General features: G+C 35.9%; 1 protein-coding gene across 37 annotated transcripts in view; it reads right to left on the bottom strand.

Annotated features, from left to right (window-relative positions):
• Positions 1–19,862, bottom strand: part of RIMS2 (regulating synaptic membrane exocytosis 2) — a 341,566-nt gene that overhangs the window by 262,950 nt on the left and 58,754 nt on the right. For 27 of the 37 annotated variants that reach the window (XM_059671962.1, XM_059671970.1, XM_059671965.1 and 24 more), the window contains one exon: positions 12,691–12,702. The exons of the other annotated variants lie outside the window; for them this stretch is intronic. In XM_059671962.1, coding sequence (XP_059527945.1) covers positions 12,691–12,702 — 12 coding nt within the window. The remainder of the gene's footprint in view (positions 1–12,690; positions 12,703–19,862) is intronic. 37 annotated transcript variants of the gene reach the window in all.

Genomic DNA, 19,862 nt, shown 5'->3' on the forward strand with positions numbered 1-19,862 from the left:
CTTCTATTCAACACTGTCCTGGAGACACTGGATTAGTAAATATCCCACATGAGACAAGGAAAAAGATAAAACTGTCTGTCCTTATCTTAACACCATTTGATGATAGAAAATCCAAAAAAAATCTACAAATATTAAAAGTTATAAGGGGCTGGGCGAGTTTCGTAGATCAAAAATAAACAGACTAGCCCGGCAGGTGGCTCAGTTGGTTGAGCGTAGCCCCATGCACCAGGAGGTCGCAGATTCAATTCCTGGTCAGGGACACATGCCCAGATTGCAGGCTCCATCCCCAATAGGGAGCATGCAAGAGGCAGCCAATAGATGTTTCTCTCTCATTGATATTTCCATCTCTCTCTCTCCCCGTCTTCCTCTCTCTGAGATCAATTTTAAAAGTAAATAAATCAGCCGAAACCGGTTTGGCTCAGTGGATAGAGCGTCGGCCTGCGGACTGAAGGGTCCCGGGTTTGATTCCGGTCAAGGGCATGTACCTGGGTTGCGGGCACATCCCCAGTGGGAGATGTGCAGGAGGCAGCTGATCGATGTTTCTCTCTCATCGATGTTTCTAACTCTCTATCTCTCTCCCTTCCTCTCTATAAAAAATCAATAAAATATTTAAAAAAAAGTAAATAAATCAATAGGCTGAAATAAACAGCACTTCTGTACACTACTAATAACCAACTACAAATATTTAATTAAAAATTTTAAATATCTGTCGCCAAGAAGCATAATATATAAAAAGTCTAAAAGAAGACTAACATAAGTGGAAAGATAAACTCTCTTGGGATGAAAAGACAAAATACCACGAGAATGTCAGTCTACCCAAAATTAAATCTATAAAGTTCAATACGATTTTAATCAGAACTCTATTACTGTTTTTCATGGAATTTATCAAGCTAATTCTAAAATGAATATGAAAGAGCCAGGATAAGAAAATACTCTAGGTAATGCTGAAGAGAAATAACAATTTGAGGTGGACTTGCTCTACTTACTATAAAGTGGCAGAAGTTAAGATAGTGTGGTATTAGCAGGGAGACGGTAAATGGAACATGGAGCATAAGAAAGGCTCTAGATACAGACTCTCACATATGTCAGTGTTAACATCACAAATCGGTGGAGGAAAATGCACTGTTGAATTAATATAACTGAGACAAATGGTTTTCCACGCTGGGGGCGGGGGGAGGGGAGGAGGATTCATACCTCACACCACATAAAAAATCCATACCTATTGTATTAAACACTAAGACATGAAAGTCAAAACTAAGAATCTTTTAGAACAAATGTCTGGCAAATTTTCTGAAGTCAGAAAAACAAGAGATTTCTTAACTCAAATATAAAAAGCACAAAGTATATAAAAAGATAAATTCTACTGTATCAAGATGTTTAAACATTTGAACAGTACCATAGTAAGAGAGAATAAACAAAGTAAAAAAGAGAAAGCACAATCTGGGAGAGATTTTATTGCAATGTTTACAATTAACAAAAAATATGCATTCAGAATATATGCAGAACTAGCATATTTCAATAAGAAAAAAACAAACATCACAGTAGAATAATAGGTCAAAGAATGAATATACAATTCCACTGAGAAACCCAAATGGACAATAAACAAATAAAAAGGTGCTTAACATCATCAGTAGGAAAATGCAAATTTAAAACAATGAGTGACTGTTCACACCCATCTGTTTGGCAACATTTTAAGTCTGACAATAGGAAGCATTAGAGAGGAAGTAAAGGGACCAATACAAATATTCCCCTCAGGATTGTAAATTATTTTCAACCAGTTTGGAGAGCCATTCCACAATATGTAGTGAAACTAGAAATGGCTACCTACATATTCTATGACCCAGAAACCTTAGAGAAATTCTCACAAAGGCACAAGAAGACATGAACAGGTATATTTATTGAGTACTATGTCCCTTAGAAAAACAATTTAGATAACTTAAATCAACATGAAAATGAATGAACTATAGCATATTCATGCGAAAGAATTATATTCAGCAGTAATAAAAAAGATATTTAGATAAATCTTAATTTTGAGATAATTCTCAAAATATGGTTAAAGAAGTTTCAGAAAAATAAATACAGGGTGTTCTATAATATAAAGTCAAAAATTCTTGCAAAATAATACTATCTGTGGTTTAGCAGCATATATGTATGAAGTTAAACGGTACAAATAAAGTGTGGAATGATAAGTATTAAAGATAATTGCTATATCTCTAAAAAATATGGAAAAGTTTTAAGACTTGTATAACTGGTTGGTGTTATTCTCTAAATGTCTCAATATATTTTAAATATTTCCAAATGAACAAGAGGGAAAAGAAAACATGGGAGGATATTAGAATATATAACTAGGAATATATAAGTCCACCCCAATTTTAAAAGTGACTAGTGACTGATGAAGGTTAATTAGACTAGTGAAAATATTTGCTGATACTCATAATTATACTGAAAAGTTAATGTATATTTAACATAAACATATTAGTTAACTGAGAAGTAATTAGTGAATTTTCATTCAAATACAAATTTTTTTAAATGCCATACAGCATACTTCCAAGGGAAGGGGTGCGGGTTTATGAAGGGGTGTGTGTACAATAGCCAGGCAATTATATCAAAGGTAACCAGTTATCTGCACATATTTTGTAGTGTTGGCTTTATTTTGTTTTCATCAAAGCATGTGATGTTTTATAAACTCCCTGTTCTCCATTAAATTTTATCAAAAAACTAAAGTGGGTGCCAAAGTAAATTAATCATGGAAATGAATTTAACTGTACAGGGTTCTTATCAGTATAAGGAATTCATACTAAATATTTGGATCTCAAAATATTATTTTAATTCACAATTGCGTTTTAAGTTTCAGTGTCTCTAAGTGGTTTCTAAAGAAAAGACAACTTTAAAGGCAGCAGGTATGTTCAGCAAGATTGAGGAACGGGAACATTTCTGCAGTTACCTCACTTCCCCACTAGGCTGTGCTCTGGCACTTCGGTCAAACTGGGCCCAAAGGCTTTGTATTTTGCACCTAAATCTTTTTTCCCTAAAAAATAAATTTCAGTTAAAACGGTAAGTTTAATAAAATCTTAAGATGAGTTTAAAGAGTATCGTTATTCACATTACAAAATGTGATGATAATAATTAGAGTAATTATTTTCCATTGCATATTAACTGATTAAAGATTCAATAGAGTAAATATAAATGTACTATCGCTTGACAGTTTTCTTTTTCATCATTTAAAAGAGCTTAAAGTTTATGATGTATAATGATAGGACTACAAAATAATTTAAATAAATTTAAAGTGAAACTGAGCAAGTTCAATTTTTCTTAAAATAGAAAGCATATTCCTAGATTTCATTTAAAATGAAAAGCAGCCACACCGGTTTGGCTCAGTGGATAGAGCGTCGGCCTGCGGACTGAAAGGTCCCAGGTTCGATTCCGGTCAAGGACATGTACCTTGGTTGCGGGCACATCCCCAGTGGGGGGTGTGCAGGAGGCAGCTGGTCAATGTTTCTCTCTCGTCGATGTTTCTAACTCTCTATCCCTCTCCCTTCCTCTCTGTAAAAAGTCAATAAAATATATTTTAAAAAAATAAAATAAAATAAAATAAAATGAAAAGCATATTCACCAGGTCGGTTTGGTTCATCAGTTAGAGCTTCGGCCCGACCAAAGGGTCAGGGGTTCAGTTCTGCCCGCGGGCATGTACCTTGGTTGCAGGTTCATCCTGGCCCCTGCCGGGGCATGTGTGGGAGGCAACCAATCAATGTGTCTCTCTCAAGTCGATGTTTCTCTCTTTCTCTTTCTCTCTCTTCCACTCCCTCCCTCCCTCCCCCCTATCTCCCTCCTTTCCCTAACTCTCTATTCCTAAAGAGGACATCTTACCAAAAAAAAAAAAAAAAAAAAAAAAAAGCCAGAACATAATTATATGACAGTAAAGAGGTGGTAAAGAAAATAATGCCTTATCCAAATTGAAGAGAACTGGAAGTGTAAAACTAGAAGCAACACAGAGGAAATACTACCAAAAATATGGAGGTATGGAAATCATTAGAACACTCTTAGGAAAGAGAAATCTTAAGGAAGGGGTATTTTTTCAGAGAAAAGGTTCAAAGTACAAAGTTTCATTTACCTGTTTCTCCGATTCTCGCTAGTAATTATTTAAAACGTTAAGGTTAATGGACAAGACTATTTGGAATCTTCCATGGTTTCTTGCAAGTGAATTTTCAGAAGCCATGGACTCCTCATGGACTTCCTTTTGCAAATTGTTCTTCTTGCTCCTGTAACTACTAAAAGGCCAAACATCACTAACCATACACAGGAGTCTGACCTACATTACAGCCCATTCCATGTAAAACAAGTCCAACTTGGCCCACCCAAGGGAGATTCACTCTTCTACAGAAGTGAACTACCACAACATCACATCATAAAATTAAAAGCACAGCATATACCAAAGCTTCCGTGACTCTGTATTTTGTTCATCTCAAGCTTCACGTGACCCAAACTGAGTTCCAGTCCTTTACCTTAAACCTGTGCCATCCAGTCTTACTCATAGCAGCAGTCAAGGGCAACACTCCAACTTCCCAGTGTGCCTCCGGCCAAAAACCATGGAATAATCTTTTTCTCCCATAACCCCATATATATTCCACCAGAACATTTTTTTTTTTGGTTCTACTTTAAAAATATATTCACGGAGATGACATCTCACCACCTCCACCACAAACTACCCTGGTCTAAGTCACCAGCATCACCTGCCTAAATTACTGCAACAACCTCATAACGGGTCTCCCAGGCTCCATCCCTTCTCATTCTCCTCATTAATCTATCGCAACAAAGCAGTGACAATAAACTTTTTGAAGTGTCTTAAAATATAAGTCACATCATGTCACTTTTTTGGTCGGAACCTTTAATAAATACTCCCCATTTTGCTCTGAATAAAAGCCAAAGTCCTTACAATGACCCCAAAGGTCCTCTGCAATCTTACTCTAACCTAGTTTCTCACTATCTTGACCCACCTGCCCTGCTCCAGCCATACTGACTTCCTCGCTCTTCTTCCAACAGGTCCCGCCTGCTCCTAACACAGGACCTCTGTATCCACTATTACCTCAGTCTGGACGGCTTTGACCCTAAATATCTGCAATGCTAACTCCCTCAACTCGTTCAGGTCGTAGTTCAACTGTCACTTTTCAAGGCCATATAAACTAAAATAGCAACACCACTCAGAATTAAGTATTCTAATTTTCCCCAGAACACTTACACCTTCTATTATTTATTTATCTCATTTGTTATGTGCTTCTCTTAATTAGAATATGTCTATTTTAGTTCACTGCTATATTCCAAGTGCCAAGAAAAGACCAAGTTGTGTCCAAGGAATGAGTGAATATAGTAACCATTAAAAGTAAGAATATTACAATGAATAATCATTATATAAATCTGCTTGCTTAGCAAATTTCTACAATCCAAACACCGTAAGTTTCATAAAATTATCTCTAAAAAAGTAACCTTTAAGAACTTTCCAAACTCAATTATTATAAAATATATTTTTCTGATAAAAATATTTACTTAAAATTCAAAATGCTGAAATACAGTATTTTAAATTTGTTTTATATACACTAAAATTGCTTAAAGATTTAAATGAAAGTAAAATATATATAGCGTATCTCAGAGGTTTCCAAACTGGTTCAATAACCAGTGATGTATCCTAATTGATTTTAGAATCTTACTAGGTCTTTTATGGGGGCGGAGGGACCCACATTTTTTTTGTCTGTTTTAGAGGTGATAAGTATGTTGCTGCTGCCACTGCTACTAACAACAACAATAAATAGCATTTTTTAGTTCCTCCTGTTACAGGCACGCTTCTAATTCTTATGTATTTATTATCTCATTTAATCCACACCAAAGTCCTCTCCGTTTATAAAGGAAGAAACTGATGACAGAGGTTAAGTCACATAGACAAGGTCTTCAGCTGTAAAGCAATGTAGCCAGAATTCAAACCTCAGTCTTTTATAACCAAGGGACATAAAATTTTTCATATGAACGCTGTCTTAAACCTCATGTGGCAGATGATTTTGGTACTCGGTGTCAAATCTCCTTGGCTTACATCTGGTTACAGCCATAGCTGTGCTGGACAGTGGTAGCAACAACTGAACCCAAAAGAACTTACACCCACCGGAAAGGATGTAATTTTTTTTTTTTTTAACCAGTGTTAGCAAGGATGTGAAATACTGTAACACTTGTACACTGATGATCGATATATAACATGGTACAATCACTGTGGAAAAGTTTGACAGTTCTTCAAAAACTTAAACATAGAATTACTATATAACCCAGCAATTCCACTACTAAGAAATACCCCAGGTGATTATATAGGCTACTTTCAGTGCGTTCCTAGTGAACACTAACTTTTAATTATTAATGTCTCTGATTTTTCAACATCACAATGCATTCTAATATGATGCTGTTAAGTTAAAATTAGCCTCGCCCTAACCGGTTTGGCTCAGTGGATACAGCGTCGGCCTGCGGACTCAAGGGTCCCAGGTTCGATTCCGGTCAAGGGCATGGACCTTGGTTGTGGGCATATCCCCAGTAGGGGGTGTGCAGGAGGCAGCTGATGGATGTTTCTCTCTCATTGATGTTTCTAACTCTCTATCCCTCTCCCTTCCTCTGTAAAAAATCAATAAAATATATTTTCAAAAGATAAAATAAAATAAAATTAGCCTCACTTGGTACCATCCACACCTAAGTAAGCATACCCCCCATCCCAAGAAGCACAATGTGCCGGCTTTTTAAAAAGGCACGCGTACGGCTCAGCAAATCCTCTCATGATAAACCCAAAAATAAATTCCACACAAAGGCCAGCCCCCCGTGCACATCCAGCCCCGCAGACACACGTCCCTGAGGAACCACTACCTGTTCACTGAAAGCCCAGGTCAGTTACTCTGGCCGTGGCTAGACCTAACCTAGCGCTATTCTTAGAGATCCAATTTGGTCAGCTACCAGGTTAAGTACACTCCGAGTGGCTCTCCGGTCACCTGGACCCAGGGAGGCTGTGGCAGTAAAGCACTGGAGGGTTCCAGGCAGGAGCACGCCTTTATCGTCTACGCACATTGTAATCTGTTCCACCAGCCGAAGAAAGAGAACATCCCTCACGGAAGGCGTCAGTGGGAGGAAAAGGGGGCCAGAGGTAACGCTTTCAACAATAACGATTTGATTTAAAAAAAAAAAAAAAACATTAAAAAAGGGACAGACCCTAAGGTATAGGATTATGGCATTTAAAGACCTTGTCTGTTATATAAATAAATAGGCTCTGAGCCAGAGGCTTCAGGAAAATATTGTATTTTGTTACTGGTGACAACCAGTCCCTGAGACACATAAAGAAAACCTCTGGAATGCACAGAGGAGTGAGGAATCCATAATAAAGACATGAGTGTGACACTCTCTAACTAACCAGTTCGTCTTAATTTCTAATTTCTCATAATACCAAATGATTGGACCAAAATTGGAAAACGGATGTTAAGAGAGGAAACATCACCTGGCCGGATGCAGCCAGCTTTATCTAGGCTCATTTGATATACGAGACTTTAACACGTTTAAAATGTTTTAATAATATTGAAGCTTAAATCAAAGTAACAAATTTAAAATCTTCCCACTTCAATTTTGGTTTTATGATGCTGTTATTAAAAATATTAAAATAATTAACTCACTTTAGGTTTTTTTATTATTTCAACTGCTCATGTTGGGTTGAGGGCAGGGAAAATTCAGTAATATCAAAGAATGTCTATTGCATTCAATTAGGCTTATAATAAAAGAAACAGAAGAGTAGAAGTAGTTAAACTTGTGATTTTATTATAGGAGTTGGCCCTGACAGAGCTGTTATATTCAGTTTCTAGGACAATTTTATTAAGGCCATATGCATGTTATTATGTGATTGAATAAAAATGCAAAAGCGAATACTCTACTATTGTTTAGACAGTATTTACAAAAATGCAGCTACTGCCTAGATGAAATGGAACAACCAAAGATACTACAACAAAAAACTCTTTTAAGTATATGCTATATTGCAACACTGTATGAGAATAGCGATGGGCAGGAACATAGGCCAGGATTATGGAAACTGGATAATGTGCTTAAATCAGGAAAAGCATCAAACTGCAGTGGAAACAAAGAGCCCCTTGCTCTGAATATCATCGCTGCAGCTGCAACCCAACAGGTTGCCGTTATGCTTCTAAAACGTGAGAAATCCTGCAGGACATTCATCATCCTTCCACACCTTCTACTTCACCAACATTACCATTAGTAACATTATTTTTTACAATAAAGGTTAATAACCTGCCAACAATGAGTGACATTTTTATTTATTATTGTCTCAAGAGATACTGGGTAAGAGAACTAATAATTGTTGTAAAAAGAGAAAAAGGAATAATTTTAGATCCTCGTTAAAGTGGTCTTTTTATAAACAGATAATATTGTCTCTAGACAGTGAGATGAGCATCATTTTGTTCCCAAAACTGTTATTTCATTATGCTCTCACCAGACAGAGTAAGTCAGTATTTACTAAAAGATAAACAGCCAGCTACATGTTCTAACCTATGGCAAATAATTTGGCATGGAAGTTTACTTTACTTATTTGTTCCACGCATCCTAAAAAGTCCAACATACCCATATTAATCTACTGTTTGCAACCGGAGTTAATTTATGTGTAATATGTGAGCAGATGTGTTAATTGACCCTAATACTGCAAACATCATATACAGCTGAGTATCAAAGAAATGATCAACATGCACACCTTTACTCCACGTCTGTATTTGTAAAGAACAACTCTAGATGTTTGTCTGGTTTCCCTGGCGCGCACTGCAAATCCACCAATGTTTCCATTAAGCATGCTTTTGACTATAAGTAACGGAAAATCTGACTACTAGTGGCAGGAACGGATTGGGTTGGGTATTTTTTTTCACATTGGGGAAAGGTATTGCATGGTGTTGGATCAGTGGCTCAACAATGTCATGACTAATGACTCAAATACTCCTGGCTTTTCCCTCATCTTCACAAATGGCCTCTGAAGCGCAAGACAACACTTTTGCATGAAAAGGTAGTTCCAGCCCTGGACGGTGTGGCTCAGTTGGCTGGGCAATGTCCCATGCACAGAAAGGTTGCCAGTTCAATTCCCGGTCAGGGCACATGCCCAGGTTGCTGGCTCGATCCCCAGTGGGGTACATGCAGGAGGTAGGCGATCGAGGTTTCACTCTCACATAGATGTTTCTCTCTCCCACTCTCCGTTCCTCTCTCTCTAAAAATCAATAAAAAATTATTTTTTTAAAAAAAGGTAGTTCCAGCTATATCTTTCTTTTTTATCATAACTTCCAAGAAGCCCTTATGAATTTCCTCCATCTCTCATTCGCTAGTACTCTGTCACAAAGCCATTTCCAATTGCAAAGAAAGCTAAAAATTTCACATTTTTCAAGTCCCTCTATTGGAAATTATGAGAAGTAGAAAATGTCTGTTAAGACAGCCATTCAGCAGGATCTAGAACAGTTTCCTCATTCAACTACTCAACATTCTGTACATATATTTTACATGTAACACAGTCACCCCTTCCCAAAGGGAGATAATCCCAAAGTCTCATCTATATATATGAAAGCCTAAGCAACCATTACCACCAGACAACCGGCAGGTCGCTATGATGCGCAATGACCACCAGGGGGGCAAGCACTCAACGCAGGAGCTGCCCCCTGGTGGTCAGTGCGCTCCCACAGCCAACCTCCCGCTGGCTGGCCAACCTCTTGTGGTCCCTCCCCTCAGCTGGCCGGCCCTGATCTGCCCCTATTGCCAGCCAGGCCAAGGGACTCCACCTGTGCACAAATTCGTGCACCAGGCTTCTAGTCTACTTATAAAATCTAGCTCTGAATCCAGGACCTCAGAGGTAGAGCAAATCCTTCCATCATGGTTGAGTGTGTATCTTCGTGATCCAATGCACTGAAAGACAAATTATCTGTTCCTAACACACCCAAAACACAATATGGAGAAACAAGAGGGAACTGCAACAAAAACTCTCATTCAGAAACAGGAAGAAGGAGAAGTATATAGTGGGCAACAGTCCATGGCACACAGTAACCCCTACATGAACAATGGCTTCATTTCCTTGGCTATCCTGTCAGTCTCAGATTCAGCTATTTAGGGGGCTCTCCCCTGGTTGTTGTCATTCATATTCCCCGATTCTGCCCTTTGGACAGATGTCCCTGGGCCATATCCTCCCTGGCTATATAAGACAATGACATTGGCAGATGTATCTTTCTTGCATTCTGTACAGGTTTCATCTCCACTCCTAGTATGCACATCATTCTGCTAATATGAGTGCAGGGTGTTGCCTTAGGGGTTGAATAGTCATAGATAGAATGTTTGTTATTCAGGCTTGGGGTTTCATTTGCCAATAGCCACAGAGGGCTATTTAAATTAAAATTAATTAAAATTAAATAAAATTAAAAATTCGATTCCTCTCCACACTAGATACATTTCAAGTGCTCAATAGCTTCATGAGACTGGTGGAGCCTACTGTATTAGATGGTGAAGATATAAAAATCTTTTTAAATATATTTTTATTGATTTCAGAGAGGAAGGGGGAGAGAGAGATAGAAACATCAATGATGAGAGAGAATCAATGATCTGCTGCGTCCTGCACACTGCCCCCCCTCCCAGGATCAAGCCCAAAACCTGGGCATGTGCTCTTGACCAGAATCGAACCTGGGACCCTTCAGTCCGCAGGCTGATGCTCTATCCACTGAGCCAAACCGACTAGGGCAAGACATAAAACATTTTCATCACTATGGAAAGTTCTATTGAACAGTACTGCATAAAGAGTGTCATAAAAAGACCTATGGAATTTTATTTACAACATTCCAAATCCACATAAAATTAGTATTATTTCATGTTAGTCAATGCTTGGTATAAAATATAGACTGTTACATGACAAAATCTTGTCAGTAAATGAAAATCATAGCTGAAATATTATTGAGTACCTAGTATCTGGGATAGGTGTCAGAATTCATTATAAAACCTACAGACACAGAAGTAGCTATAGAAAAAAAAGAGAAATAAATATAAGTAGACTGAAAAAAAAAAAAAAGCTTTGAATTACGTGAATGGCACTACTTTAGAGTTAGCTAGTAAAGTTGGCCAGCAGAAGGTTGGTAGGTGCTCTAGAGCAGCGGTCGCCAACTGGTAGTCTGCAGACCACTGGTGGTCCATGAGGTCCAAAAGGTTGGCGACCACTGCTCTAGAGCAGCCGTGGGCAAACTACGGCCTGCGGGCCGGATCCGGCCCATTTGAAATGAATAAAACTAAAAAAAAAAAAAGACCGTACCCTTTTATGTAATGATGTTTACTTTGAATTTATATTAGTTCACACAAACACTCCATCCATGCTTTTGTTCCGGCCCTCAGGTCCAGTTTAAGAACCCATTGTGGCCCTCAAGTCAAAAAGTTTGCCCACCCCTGCTCTAGAGCATCTGCCCTTGCTTGAGGAGGATGCACAGTCTGGGACATGTCTACAGCAATTAACCTTCAAAACTGCCTCAAAATTCTGATTGATTTTTTTCACCTGTAGGAATTCTAACAAAGAAAACTAACCAAGCAATCCTGAAGATCTTTTGCTCAGCGACTTCATTCTAAAACCACAACAATATTTGCCATCACCTACATTATCCTCAATCTAGTAACTGAAGACTGAGGAGAATAAAAAAGTTCCAATTGATAAAAAATAAAAAAAATTAAAAAAAAAAAAAGGAGTCACTATTCAGAAGACCTCAGCTAAATGGTGTCCTCTTTGGGTGTTATGCCAATTTGAATTTGGCAAAACTTTTAGACCTCAAGTTTAGTTTGATTCATCAGAAAGAGTCAGAATTTTTTAAAAAAGAAAAGAATAACCCCTGCAATTTTTTTCTCAGAACCGTCTGCAGCCCTCCTACTCACTGCTGTCATCAATATCTCACGTTTATTATGAAATACTATAATATACACCAAGGAAATCTATAAAAATGTAAAGAAGAAAAAGCTGAACTTTTTTTTTAAGAATCAGAACAGAAAGATTTTTATCTGTGTTTGCAGGAAGTCACCAGTCCCTACAGCAAATCCAAATCAGACCTCTAAGGACAAATATGGGCAGAATTTTAAAACCTAGGCTGGAGTTGAATCCTCTAAACCTAAGTATTTTAAAATTATAATTAATATGAGGATGTAAGATAGACATCTTACCAATTTCTATAACACATTAAGAAAAAGAAAAATATATTAAATGCTTATACTCAACTGTATATAGATACTTCAGAAAAATCCATCTTCAATGTTATTGTGACTCATTCATTATTACAAATACTGAATTTTTATACTAGCTTCTTTTAAAAACTCTGACCAGTACAATGATGACTTTAGGAAAATATAAGATTAAAAGAATTCTTAACACAATGAAAAGTGCATAAGCTCTCTAAAATACTAAATTCTAAAGAAGCAGGCCTCTTTAAGAATCAAATAATCCACTTTTTATCTGTAACATAATAAAATGTTTTTCAGTAAAATTAGATAGCATGCTTAAAATATCTTATTGTATAGTGATTATCATGCACTACAACTTGAAAGTATATAAATTAAATATAGCTATAAAATTAAAATTAGCAATAACAGTAAGAAAAAAATAATATTAGACAGAAAAAAGACTCTAACCACTTTGTCCTCCTGGTGTGAATATCCACGAAAGCAAGTTAGAAAAGACAGAAAAGACAAAACAAAAAGAAATAATTAATTCCATTCTTAAAACAAATAAGAGTTTTTTAAAGTTTGTTAGTGAAATAAAAATTCTAAAAAAGTCTAATTAAATGTTTACTAAAATCTAAACTTTTTAAGAGAAAAAACTTAAGAGCACACTATATACTAGAATGTATTAAGACATATAAATGAGAATAATTTCTATAAAAGCAATTAAATACCCAAACATCTGAAAAAGGAGAATGCTCTTTCCACAAATGAAATCCTAAATAAATATTCAATTAACTCAAAGAGAAACTAAAACATGTTAAGGTAAAAGACTTTATGTACAAAACCATGTAAAACTACATCACTGTTTACCTTTAATTTCGTCACATATTAGCAAAAGTAGTAGACAAAGTGTATTTTTGTGCAAACTATGCATAATGTTTCTAAAAGTCATCTCTGTCCCATTAATTTAGGAGTCTCCTAGCTTTAGAACAAAAAGAACAAATATATAAAGTCATTAAAGATAATATGTTGCTGATTAAAATTGGTAATTTTGAGTCATAGTTTCCCAAAATTATAAATGAGGAAAATAAATATTATAAATGTGGAAAATAAAATAAGACACAGGATTTGGTCAAAAGAACATTTTAGACATAATAAAATTAAACTCAATTATTGCATTTCCCTCTATCTATAATAATAAAAGCATAATATACTAATCAGACCAGACAGCCAGACGGCCAAACAGTGGAACGACCTTCCGGATGAAGCCAGGGCTGCGAGGGCGGAGGCAGCTGGGGCTGCGAGGGCCGAGCCTTTTTGCTCGAATTTCGTGCATTGAGCCTCTAGTTTAAATATAACAATACTATAGTAAAAGTGATGATGTAATAATAATGACCTGATATATCACAAAAGCATATAAGTTAAAAGTCAAAATCATGTGTTTTAAGGTTCACTTTCTCTACAATATGGGTAGCAGTATAATACTTGTGACTAAGAGTAAAAACTTTGCAATTAAAAAGACCTATCTTAAAATTCCGCCTTTTAAACACACTCCTAGCTGTAATCTCCGCAATTTCCTTAAGCTCTCTAAGCCTATACTTCCTTATATGCAAACCTTTATAGGGTTTATGAGAATTAAATAAAATAGCACGAAAAACCCTCAACACAATGTCTGGCATATATCTCTATACCTTCTATAGGACATTGGCATAGAAGAGATAGGACTGCATTCTTTACATTATTGTATGCTTTGTTACAAATGTTAGACCTAAAGATCATATACTAACTATTACACACAGTCAAGGACATCAATCTATTGACAACAATTTAGTCCAACAAAAATCATTTTCAGAGCATCCATTGTATATGGATCAGGCTCTACATTAGAAATCTCAGGTGTAAAAAATGAGTAGGATGGTTTCTGCCCTCAAGGAACTAAGTGCAATTAGAAATAATCATTGCAGAACAAAGAGATATTCGGAAAGCAAGGAAATAACAAAGCATTCTAGAAACCCAAATAAAAGAGGACATACCAGAACTTGGGGAAAGGATGAAGAGAAAGTTTTTAAGATATTAGCAGGGCTTTAATGAGGCCCGGGCCGGGTAGCTCCATTGACTAAAGTGTCATCCAGATGCACCAAGCCTGTGGGTTCGATCTCAAGTGAGGACACTTACAAGAAGCAACCAATGAATGAATGAATGAGTGGAACAGCAAGTCTCTCCCTCCTTTCTTCCCTCCCTCTAAATTAAATAAATAAATAAGTACATAAGAAAGTAAATGTTTAAATAGAAAATAAAAAGAAGAATGAAGAGACTGTTACCGAGACCAGTGAGGGAGAACATTTTATGCAAAGAATATGGCATATGCAAAAAGCACAAAAGCACAAAGAACACTGGCATGTTTGGAATATATAGCTGGAATAACTAGATTATAAATGATATGTTGGAACTAAAATCTTTATTAACTATATATTTATACCTGAAAAAACCTCAGAAGCATACCACTTTGATAAAAATAACTCACATGGCAGAATTTTTTTTAAACTGAAGTTATAACTAATAAATTTGCTAATAGTTAATTCCTTTTAACTGATTAAAACTAGTTTAATTTTAGCTATAACATATACATGAAAAACTTAACTATAATATATACATGAAATAATACTGCCATCACAACCTTTATCATCTTTCAATAGAAAAATAAGCATAAAACCTACAATATGATTTGTAAATAAGGCTGATTAGCTACCATTTACTGACTGTTCACTATGCTACAATGTGCAAACTAATTGGAAGGAGACAAGTTTGGAAGCAGAGAGAACAACTAGGAATTGTTACAATATTTGGGGTAACAGACAAATATCAGAGTGGTATGAACTATATGGTAAGACCAAGAGGAATGGAGAGAAGTGATCAGAAGATACTGAGAAGTAAGGCTCCTTAAGAGTTGACTGAGAAGAAGTGGAGAAGTACTTCCAGAATCTGGCTTAGGTAACTGGGAGGAGGAGAGGACAATGCTTTGGAGAGAAGGAAACTGAGGTGTCTGTTAGCAGAGATTTTTGGTAGGCAGCTATATAGGTTGATCTGGAGGCTCAAAAAATAATCTGGCTAGTAAAACAGTATCTGTAAATTATCAGCCCATATGTAGTATTTGAAGCCATAAGAGTAAACAAAATCTCTCAAGGAAATTATTAAAGGAAAAGGGAAGAATGAGGATGATGACCCTACTCCTTGAACTGGCAAATGTTCAGAAAAAAAGGAATTCGAAACAAAAGGATGGATACGTCTTCTAATCAGTTTTTAGTAATACAATTGTCAGAAGTTTCACTGTATTTGCAAAAGTGGTATTAAACTTACTAATAACCAAAGTGAATTGAGTTGCTTGAAAATGAAAGGTAATGTATAAATATAAAATAGTACCAAGGGCATTAAGACAAAGACTGATTAAAATCTCATGGAAATACAAATAATAACCTAGTGTGGAGGAATATTTTTATTTTAAACATATGGGTCATTTGAATTTTAACGGTACTTTCTTTAAAAGTGAATTTCAACCTGAATCATCTGGATATTTCCTCCAACATTACATTTAGTCTCTGTGTGAAAAAAAATAAATGTTCAATTCAAAGATTAATATTGCTTCAATTTACATACATATTCATTATGGCTGATGCAGCTTATGTATGCAATAAGGAATACACTAACCCAATATACAAGTGTGATTAATTAAATAAGAAAATATATGTGATAGCATCTTACATGATACCAGACATATACAGGAAGTAAAAAGAAATCTAATGCCATAAAAATTATTGCCAAACATTTCTGTAGCACTGGCTATGTGCCAAGTATACATCTAAGTGTTTCACATAAAATTAATTAATTTCATCTTCACCAATAAGCTGTGAGATAGGTACTGCTATTATTTCTATTTACAGATGCAGAAACTGAGGCAGAGATTAAGCACCTTGGACAAGTCACACAACTGGTAAATGCTGAAGATGGGATTCAAACTTAGACTCACTTCAGAACTTGTGCTGATGTGGCTCCAGCACAAACTTGCAAGGTGAAAATGTATCCCTTTATGCTCAGTCTAATCCATTATTTTGCCTCTTTCCACGATACTAATACTCATTAGGAGGTATAAAGTTCCCTAAGATTCCACAGGTTGGACTGTTCTCAGAGTCACTACATTATTCTGCACATCAATGAGGGGAAACAATTCTCTCTCTCTTCCTTTTAAATTCTACAGCTATTTTCTAATAATCTCACACATTCTAGCTTACTCAGTCTAAAGGCTTAAAATTAAGGGTCCACCTGATGAAACCTTTTACTTAATAGTCCTGTAAATTATATAATTCTGAATTTTCCTAACTTTACCTATTCCTCAAATTCCTATAAATATAGTTTCCTAAAACAGTGGTGTCCTCAACACTCCCATGTTATATAAATGTGGGAACAGTTAAAAACCAAAACTTAACACACAATATGCTAGACATAGTAACATCAGAGACTTAATGAAGCTTCTCAATTTCTTCTTAAAAATTGTTTAAGTGGTACATTATTTGGCTATATAAATGTACTTTTCAGGGACTTCAAGAATTCATGAGTAAAACAAGTATTAATTTTAAAATTATAAAATGTTAAACTCAAAAAAGGACACATATAAGTTAGTTAGATTAATGTCTTCATTTTACAGACTTTAACACAGAAGCCACTAAGACATGACGTGGACACATCAAACAAAAGTCACACAATACCATGGAACTAAACCTGCTTCTCCTAATTTCCTCAACAAACGCCACCCTCTTCTGAAGATTGTCCCATTTTTTCCCAATATACCAGGATGTAGCAATTCTCTGAGAAAAGAATTTCTAAAAGAAAATTCATACGATATGCTTGCCTTTGATGCAGTGGGAATGACTGCATGTTGCACTAGCTACAGATTTGGGGTAAACACAGTGACTTAAAATTTTAAAAAAGGAAAGGAGCTGACTACAATATTAAAAAAAAAAACTACTCTAATCATTATTTTATCTCTCCATGCACAATTTAAATATTAGTCATTAAAACCCCTCATATAAATGATACTGAATGACTCATTTACAAAGGAGCATGTCATTATTATCATTCCATTGTTCCCGCCTGGTGTACTAAAAACACATATCCCAATAATTTTAAAGGACTCACTTAAGCAGCACTTTTATAATCATTATGAAGTTATGATTCATTCTGCTTCAAGTCTGATAATTCATGACAGAAAAGCTCGTGTTACATCTATAAATTAAATACAATTCTGAAAATTGTATGTTCTTTATATTTCAAAATTAGATTAACCATTAAGTAGATGGTAACATATTTTTGCACCGAAAAGTAAAGGAAACAAAAACTTAATTTGCCACACACTGAAGCTTAAAATAATCCTCATTGTAAATTATTATAATGAATTTCCTACTAGAGTCATCATTTTATGATTACAAAGTAATTTCTCCTTTATAAAGTCATCATTTTTAAATGTGACTAAATATATAGCTCTTATTAAGGGGGTTTCATCTTAGAAGGAAATAAATGGAAGCAATATGTCATAAAATCTTGTATTGGAATTTCTATATGTCTCATACTTTATTTCTTTGTATCCTAAATACACTAAAAAGAATTAATTCATTTTTAAGGATGGCTCCACATCTAAGAGTCTCAAAATTAAAACAACAGATTATTTTATCTTGATTTTTGAAAGGTTACTAACCTAATTTTTAAATAGCTTTATAATTACATTGTAAGCCATAAAATATTGGCATTCCCACTATTCTACTTCGTTAAAATAGTGTGACTGAATTTAACTGGGCTTAATCTTTAGGGCTATGATAAATCAAAGAGATGCATTCAGCACCTACTGAAAGCAGAAGCCTTCTTCTATGGCATCAGGCAGCTGGATGACAATCCAATTTGAAGAGAGAAATTGAACTCAATACTCTTTTCACTTAGAATATAGACAACCTTTATACCTATCACTCAAAGGGACACTATCCCAAGTAAATTATGACACTCTTATGACAGGTTTCTTACCTCAATGAAAATGAAGAAAAACTAATTTAAAAACCCAGGTTATCTTTCTTGAGCTAAACTATATAGACTATTTTTTTATGTTTTACTCCCTTGACACATTCCTCAGATCATAGAAAAAATATGAGTAAAGTGGGACGCATTCCTTCTTCTATTAACCATCTCCTTCAGACTAATCCACAACATACAGAATTTTATAGATTAAATTGCAACAGATCTTCAAGGGGTTTTCCAATTTTTCACTGTACTTTTTAGTGACAAAAACGGTGCTCAGCATAAAGGGAACTGTGTTAGAAATCAAGAAATATATTTTCAAGCAAACTGCAAGCAGATGTCATGAGAGATTTCTGCTTCTGACCTAAATGGCGGAACAAGGACCAGATTTCTCCACCTGCTTACAACAAACAACAGCAAAACAAAACAAACAAACAAAAAAACAGACAAAATACATGAAAGAATGGTCTAATTGGATATAAGCCAACAAAAGACAGTGATAGATGGGAAATAAGCAAGATAAACTCTACAACTGTCCCAGCTTACTACTTTGAAAGACTTTTCAGGTAGAACAGGACAGAGGAACTGAAGTGCAGCTTAGCAGACATCCTGACTTGAATGGATTAAAACTGAGAGTCTGAGGAAGGCAATACAGCAAGATGCCACAGGGCAAGTTACCAGAGAAAAGAAAGCTACACTGAGAGAGAACTCACTTGAGATATCTACAGAGGGTCCCTTCAAGAAGTCAGCTGAGTAATGACCGGTGAGCATGCATGTGAGAAAACACCTAGCAGTGGGAATGGGGTGGAATCATTGAAAAGGGTCAAAGAGAACAGTGGGTGATCCCACCAGGGAGGCTGGAAAAACTCATAATTCATGGGGCATTTGTTAAAGTACTCATGAAAGCCTTACCTTAGTAGAAGAGAATAATTAGTGCTACACTGAGCACTGCTCCATATCCATCTAACAAATCATAAAAGAAATACACAAAAGTGTCAAATGTTTCCACATAACTGCATCCCAGACAAAGTTAAAGAAGAGTTATGGTAACACAAAAACATCCAGCACCCAACAAAGTAAAATTTACAATGCCTGGCATCCAACATAAGATATCAAGCATGCAGAGAGTCAGGAAAATGCATAATGAAAATAATCAAAACCAACGCAAAACTGACAGAGATGCTAGAATTAGCGAAGGAGAACATCAACAGAATTATGAGAGTATATTCTATATTTCAAAAAGTTAAGTTGATAATGAAAGATATAAAAAAGCCCCCACTGAAATTCTAGATATAAAAACTAAAATGTCTAAGATGAAAGATACACTACATGGTAACATAAAATTTGGCATTGCTGGAGAAAAGATTAGAAAGCTTGAAGGCATAGCAATACGAAACTTCAGAGAGGAAGGAAGAGGGAGAGAGAGATAGAAACATCAATGATGAGAGAGAATCATTGATTGGCTGCCTCCTGCAAGCCCCCTACTGGGGATCGAGCCCAAAACCCAGGCATGTGCCCTTGACCGGAATCAAACCTGGGATCCTTCAGTCCGCAGGCCAATGCTCTATCCACTGAGCCAAACC

The sequence above is a fragment of the Myotis daubentonii genome, chromosome 17 (assembly GCF_963259705.1).
Source record: "Myotis daubentonii chromosome 17, mMyoDau2.1, whole genome shotgun sequence".
Taxonomy (NCBI): Eukaryota; Metazoa; Chordata; class Mammalia; order Chiroptera; family Vespertilionidae; genus Myotis; species Myotis daubentonii.